Genomic DNA, 7,500 nt, shown 5'->3' on the forward strand with positions numbered 1-7,500 from the left:
TAGTTACAATTTCAACATAGCAGTGATTAAAAATCCCTCATTGACATTATCATTAGACATTTATAAAATTTAAAAAAAGGACAATAGTGTCACAGTGGCTTACACTTGCATCGCATCTCATAAGCTTGTCCAATATTTTCACAAAGATAAAATAAGTCATATTTTTGGTTCATTTAATAGTTAAAACAAATTTACATTATTGTAATCAGTTGATAAAACATTGTCCTTTACAATTATAAAAGCTTTTTACAAAAATCTACTACTCTGCTTGCATGTCAGCAGACTGGGGTAGATCCTGCTGAAATCCTATGTATTGAATGAATAGAGAATTCTTTTGAATCGGGAAAATATCGTTTTTGAATCGAGAATCGCGTTTAATCGAGAAAAAAAAAATCGATTTGGAATCGAATCGTGACCCCAATAATCGATATTTAATCGAATCGTGGGACACCCAAAGATTCACAGCCCTATCACAGAGCGATGTTTTTATAAACGTATGAATGCGTGTTCCTCAAGGTGTGGGGTTCCCCAAGGCTCTATTTTAGATCCTATTTTTTTTGTATATGCTACCCTTTTAGGGATTCTTTATCTATTTTCATATGCTGCCTCTTGGGGATTTATTCTTTATTTTTAAATGCTTCCTCTTGGGGGTGTCATCAGTTTCCCCAGGTCCAGAAGGCCAGAATTTTTTTTTTTTTACCAAAATTGCACAATCCATAACAATTCTGGGCGCAACATTGGACTCTGAGCTGACTTTTATCCTACATATAAAAAAATATCACGGAGTTCCTAACTCATGCTTTAATTTCCTGTAGTTTAGACCAGTGATTCTCAAACCACGGGCACCTTAAATAAATCCTCTGCCTTGTTTTTAATCAATACTTAGACCTACTACGCTACTGTATTTGAATGTTGCTCATTACGGTGATACTTGGAGAGCCAAATGTTTTCTGAGGTGGTACTTGGTGAATAAACACTTGACAACCACAGTTTTTTTTAGACTATTGTCATGTTCTCTGGTCCTCCACAAAGTATTATTATTACAAACATTTCAAAACAAATGAATGTTTTCCAAACATACCTGCTCCCTATGTTGGAGGCTTCCAAATCCACAAGGTTGATGGTCTTAGGCGGAGTAGCGGCGGGAACTTTCTTTCCTATCGCCAACATCTCCTTGATGTCCAGCTCCAAGTGTGCCACAGTGACATACCCGACTAGGCGGTCAACAATATCACAGATGATGAGTCCATTTTTGCTCATCGAGCGTCAGAACACGCTATATACTCACAGTTGTTGGCGAGGTCACGGGCTAACCATCTGCCTTTGGGACATCGGGTGGTCCTGATGATGCTGACCATGTCCCCGTTCTCCACGGGCAGGTCGTCCTTTTGCCTTTTCGTCATCCCGGTGACCATGGCGTTGTAAATGGCCTCCTCGTTACCGGAGATCTAATTCAGGGATGAGGACAGTAATGCATGATTGCTTGGTCGCAGTACTTGGCTGCAGCCAGTAGAGGCACTCTTGTAAGCCTTCTTCTTCTTTCCTAATACTCAGCAGGCAATATTTTCACAAAGTAATTAGGCGCTGCTCAGGTGGCGTGTCCGGAATGTACGCTAAGATGTCGCCATCATCCCCATTCCCTCCACTCACCTTGAATTTTTTATTCATCTCGTTCTCCCTCTTCTCCCTCTCCTTGTACTCCTTCTTCTCCTTCTCTTGTCTCTCCTTCTGTTCTTTCTTCTCTCGCTCCAGGCGATGCTTCTCTCTCTTTTTCAGCTCCTTCTCGTCAGGACCTTCTACCACCACCTTCTTGTCACTTCTGGTGGACCAAAATATATACCACTAATATATTTAGACACGCACCTCTATATGGAATAAATCCAAATTAGAGGATGAACGGAACAAAAATGTGCATGAAAAACAATTTTTTAAAGTATTAAAAAATACGACTAACAAAGTACAACTTACACACTTGCATACCGAAAATAAATCCAAATAAAAAACATTAAAAAAATGCAAAAACAGGCCCTATTTTTTTGTTTGGAATAAAGTTTAAAAAAAATTGAAAAATACTGAACAAAAAAATAAATATTTTGCTTTTATTCAGAAAAAAAGGCTATTTTTCCATTGAAAATAATACATGTTCTTTAAAATACATCCATTAGAAAAAATACAATTTAAAAAGGTCCCACTTTCCAATTATTTAAATAATATTTTTATTTCAGAATAAAGAGAACAAAATATACTTAAGCCAGGTAATAAAAGCAGATAAGGTAACAAATTGAATACATTTAAAATCAATAAATAAATATCTTACTTTGCTGTTATTAAAAATGTGGTCTCTTTTTGGAATCAAAATGTACTTTGAAATATCAAAACATAGATTTAAAAACTAACAAGTACAATTTAAAGAGTTAATAAGTAAAATTAGAAGTTCTTATACTTCTTTTTTTTCTTTTTTTTTTAAATAAAAAAAAGAAGAAGTTGTTTTTGAATATATGTATATATTTTTTAAGAATAAAAAGGCTTAAGTAAGGTAAGAAGTAAAGAAATAATAAAACAAATAGTAAAATGAATAAAAACTTACTTGGTCTCTTTTTAGGAATCAAAATGTACTTTGAAATACCAAAACATATTTTTAAAAACTAATACAGTGTAAAGAGTAAATAAGTACAATTAGAAGTTCTTACATTCCTCTTAACATTTTTTTAATTAAAAAAAAAGAAGTAGTTTTTTCATTTTTATTTTTTTTTTAAATATAAATGATTAAGTAAGGTAATAAGTAAAAAATAAATACAAATAATAAAAATAGTAAAATGACTAAAATAAAACAAAACTTACTTGGTCTCTTTTTAAAAATCAAAACTTACTTTAAAATACCAAAACATCTTTTTTTAAACTAATACAATTTAAAGAGTAAATAAGTACAATTAGAAGTTCTCATATTCCTTTTATTTAACATATTTTTTTAAATAAAAAAAACAGTTTTTGATTTTTAATTTTTGTTTTATTTTATTTTTTAAGAATAACAAGGATTAAGTAGGGTAAAAAGTAAAAAAAAAAAAAAAAAAGAAAAGTAAAATGAATAAAAACTTACTTGGTCTCTTTTTAGGAATAAAAATTTACTTTTAAATACCAAAACATATTTTTATAAAAACTAACAAAATTGAAAGAGTAAATACATACAATTAGAAGTTCTTACATTCCTTTTATTTAACATATTTTGTTTTATTAAATTAAAGTTGTTTTTAATTTTTTTTTTTTTTTTAAGAATAAAAAAGATTATAAGTAAGGTAAAAAAAAAAGAAGTAATAATAATAGTAAAATGACTTTAAAATGAATAAAAACTTACTTGGTTGTTATAAAAAAAAAAAAGCACACTTTCTTACGAATATATTTTCTCAAATGTACTTAAAAATACAGAAATACTTGAAAAATTAAAAATTAACGAATAAGATTTCAGAAATGGCAGAGTTTCCTGTTTCAGAAAAAATGCGTATTTGTAGGATAACAGGAACAAACAGTATGACTTATAACGATTATAACGACTACAAATGTGGGGTCGTGGGGTTCTCTGCAGGATCAAAATCAATGGCAGTGCAAAGAAAAACACCAACAACTAAATTAATGAGAAAAAAAAATGAAGTTCTTACTTTCCAAACCTGCCCATCTTGTTTTTCTCTTCACGCTGCAAAATAAGTTTGGTTGAGTTGATATTTCACCGTGACTCTTTTTGACAGATAATCAACACTTACACTTACACGTTCCCGAGTAGCTTCGGCATACGGATCTGTGATCAGAGACATCATCAATACACCTGTCTATGTGTCTGTATCTATCAATCTACTTCCTACTTTTTAGAGATTTCTTCCTTTTCTTGTTGCCGCCGATCTTTGTCTTCTTTTTGGCCCCGTCCTCAGAGAAGTAATTATCTGTAGCAAACCTGTAGAAAGTACAACAAAACTCAGATCGTCCTACTTCAAAAATGAGCTTGATGGGCGCGTCCTACCCTCTCATGGCAAGACCGTCCACAGCCGGGGTGGGAAAGGAGGTCTTAGTCCGCAAGGGAATTGGCATGACCGGGCTTCTAGCAGTGAACCTAGGATCTCCTTGCACGGCTACTCCTGGCATCGCGACATTACCAGTGTTCGATGGCGCAAAGTTCACGCCGAATGGAATATCCGGACCGGCGGACTGCGCACCGGCGCCGATGTCAACGCGTCCCACATTCCTGATGTCCGTCTCGGAAAACTCCAAAGACGCCCCAGGGATCTCTAAAGTAGAACGCAGCCAAGGCTAGTACCGACGTCACAATACCTTCAAGTCCAAACATTACCTTGTAGCGCAGGCGGCTGGATGAAGTCGGGGGTTTTGGCGCTGAATCGTTTGGCCGGCGTCTTTGGAGGAACCGCTGGAGGAACCGCTGGAGGAACCACTGGAGGAACCACTGGAGGAACCACTGGAAGAACTGCTGAAAAGACCGGATCCACAATCCTGTGTGGAGGAGTTGGGACCACCAACAACTCTGAAATGTCTCCAGTCCCTCCTTGGACCATGGCGTCTAATGTCGGAGAGTCTCGTCCTGCACACAGTTACATAATATCGTCACTCGATCTAACGGTAGTATCAGTACCGCGGTATTTCGGTTTCAAAGTCTTCTCAATAATACCGCGACGGTATAAAACGAAAACTTGGTGAGTGTCGTCTTCTTCTGGCGTTTTGGCATTGGCCAGGTCTGTAAATAATCTACCGTATTTTTCGGACTATAAGTCGCAGTTCTTTTCATAGTTTGGCCGGGCTCCAGTGCGACTTATATATGTTTTTTTCCTTTTTTACTATGCATTTTCGGTAAGTGCGACTTATACTCCGGTGCGACTTGTACTCCGAAAAATACGGTACATCTCCCATAATGCCTCGCGCAGCGTTGGAACGGCAAGATGGGGGGCGTTGAACGCCGTAAGCATTGATTGATTGAGACTTGTATTAGTAGATTGCACAGTACAGTACATATTCCGTACAATTGACCACTAAATGGCAACACCCCAATAAGTTTTTCAACTTGTTTAAGTCGGGGTCCACGTTAATCAATTCATGGCAGGAAGTGCTCGTCGTATATAACGATCCGCGTTCCATCCAGCGGTGCGACTTTGTAGCTCGCCAAAGTTGGACTAAAGCATTTTCACACATTTTTTTAACGCCCTGTGTAATGCTCTATAGTAAAAATTGAACATCAAAGTTTTGGTGTTGCTTGCTTACGGGTACTTGCTAGTGTCATTTATTGAACAGGCGCACTTGGAAAAACTCACAAAGTATACAGTTTTAATTTCTAGTCAAAATATCTAAACAAACTTAATACAAGTCACCATACCCTGAATGGTATTTTTTCAGTGAGACATAACTTGGGTTTAAGCTATAGATCTTTCTAGATTGGTCGATTTTTTTTGTTCATTACAAGTAGAGATGTCCGATTGTGGCTTTTTTGCCGATATTCCGATATTGTCCAACTCTTAATTACCGATTCTGATATCAACCGATACCGATGTATACAGTGGTGGAATTAACACATTATTATGCCTAATTTTGTTGTGATGCCCCGCTGGATGCATTAAACAATGTAACAAGGTTTTCCAAAATAAATCAACTCAAGTTATGGAAAAAAATGCCAACATGGTACTGCCATATTTATTATTGAAGTCACCAAATGCATTATTTTTTTTAACATGCCTCAAAACAGCAGCTTGGAATTTGGGACATGCTCTCCCTGAGAGAGCAGGAAGAGGTTGAGGTGGGGGGGTGTATATTGTAGCGTCCCGGAAGAGTTAGTGCTGCAAGGGGTTCTGGGTATTTGTTCTGTTGTGTTTATGTTGTGTTACAGTGCGGATGTTCTCCCGAAATGTGTTTGTCATTCTTGTTTGGTGTGGGTTCACAGTGTGGCGCATATTTGTAACAGTGTTAAAGTTGTTTGTACGGCCACCCTCAGTGTGACCTGTATGGCTGTTGACAAAGTATGCTTTGCATTCACTTGTGTGTGTGTGTGACAAGCCGTAGATATTATGTGACTGGAGGGAGTGCCTTTAAGGTTCATTGGCGCTCTGTACTTCTCCCTACGTCCGTGTACACAGCGGCGTTTTAAAAAGTCATACATTTTACTTTTTGAAACAGATACCGATTAATTTTGAAACAGATACCGATAATTTACGATATTACATTTTAAAGCATTTAGTTATTTTTGTTTGTACTGAGCAAAAAAAATCTGCCAATGGAGCGAGTAAAAATTTTTTGGGTAAAATTTCTTGAAATGAGAAATTAAAAATTAAAACTTATTATTGGCAATGCTTATTAGTATTGTGAAAATGTGTGTCTTATAACAAAGTTGTATTTTCTTCTTCAGAACATATATTGCCTAAAAACATGTTCTTATGGCTCACTGAAAATATACTGCTCAGTGGATTAAGATATTTTGACTGGAATTTAGAACTATATATTTGTGAGTTTTTCCGGTGCGTCATCCTGGAGTACACGCGTATCTCTTATGCATGACTGCCATCTACTGGTCACACTTATTACACCATGTACCAAATAAAACTGCTTCAAGGTCGGTAAGTACAACCAGAATTAATCAGGTGCACCGAGTTACAAGGCGCACTGTTGTTTTAAAAAAAAAATTGATTTTAAGCGTGCCTTATAGTCCGAAAAATGCGGTACCTGTTTGTGGCACCACTCCACAAAATAACAAAAAACATCTATCCAGTAGTACCTCAACTTAAAGAGTTCCCCAACTTAATGTTTTGAGATAAGAGCTGTTTTTTGGCTAATTGTTGTGCTTTAAATAACACTTTGATTTACAAGCATTACCACCATTAGTTGGCGTAGAAAATGTTACAATAAACGTTCCAAAGAAAAGAAAAGTGCCGTCGGTGGTTTGGATTTGTGGCAACAGGTGTGGAAGAAATGGCTGCACAGTTTGTTTAAAACTTAGTTTCTCTGCACACCGCCAAGATGTGTGAATGAAAACGCCTGAAACTATAGTTTTACTTGATTATTTATTTGCATTAAATGTACAATACTACATTTTACAAGTATTTTTTTTCAAGACAGTATATTCAAGTTTGCACTTTATTGATCTCAATGTTGGAGATTATTTATTTGCATGCAATGTACAATACTAAATTTTTGTTTACAGAAGTATTTTATTCAAGAAAGAAATTCTAAATTTGCACTTTATTAATCTCAATGTTGAATATTAATGCTTATTTGCATGAAATGTGCAATACTACATTCAATAATTTATTCAAAACAGAAGTATTGCCTCCCAGAGGAATCTCTTAATTTAGTTCTTTGAAAATGTTTCCATAAAAAGTACAATTTATATCTGTATCTCTAAAAAACCCAATATCATTATACAAATTAGACTAATGCTAAGAGTGGGAGGAAAAGTCATTTCGAACTACCGTATTTTTCGGACTATAAGTCTGTTTTTTTCATAGTTTGGCCGGGGGT

General features: G+C 35.6%; 2 protein-coding genes across 4 annotated transcripts in view; one reads left to right on the top strand and one right to left on the bottom strand.

The window, feature by feature from the left end:
- Nucleotides 1-7,500, top strand: part of prkaa2 (protein kinase, AMP-activated, alpha 2 catalytic subunit) — a 64,203-nt gene that overhangs the window by 55,843 nt on the left and 860 nt on the right. The window lies entirely within an intron of this gene.
- LOC133617873 (uncharacterized) overlaps nucleotides 1-7,500 on the bottom strand; it is a 29,463-nt gene that overhangs the window by 15,351 nt on the left and 6,612 nt on the right. For 2 of the 3 annotated variants that reach the window (XR_012050955.1, XM_061978199.2), the window contains exons 4-11: nucleotides 4,337-4,582; nucleotides 4,010-4,274; nucleotides 3,855-3,943; nucleotides 3,756-3,790; nucleotides 3,654-3,688; nucleotides 1,651-1,819; nucleotides 1,289-1,448; nucleotides 1,082-1,214 (exon numbers count right to left, since the gene is read on the bottom strand). Coding sequence is in view for 2 of the 3 variants with exons in the window: in XM_061978199.2 (XP_061834183.2) it covers nucleotides 1,082-1,214; nucleotides 1,289-1,448; nucleotides 1,651-1,819; nucleotides 3,654-3,688; nucleotides 3,756-3,790; nucleotides 3,855-3,943; nucleotides 4,010-4,274; nucleotides 4,337-4,582 (1,132 nt within the window). In the remaining variant the exon portion in view is untranslated. The remainder of the gene's footprint in view (nucleotides 1-1,081; nucleotides 1,215-1,288; nucleotides 1,449-1,650; nucleotides 1,820-3,653; nucleotides 3,689-3,755; nucleotides 3,791-3,854; nucleotides 3,944-4,009; nucleotides 4,275-4,336; nucleotides 4,583-7,500) is intronic. The other variant, XM_072915100.1, reaches the window with a different exon arrangement.

This window comes from Nerophis lumbriciformis, linkage group LG18 (genome assembly GCF_033978685.3).
Source record: "Nerophis lumbriciformis linkage group LG18, RoL_Nlum_v2.1, whole genome shotgun sequence".
In the NCBI taxonomy this organism is placed as follows: Eukaryota; Metazoa; Chordata; class Actinopteri; order Syngnathiformes; family Syngnathidae; genus Nerophis; species Nerophis lumbriciformis.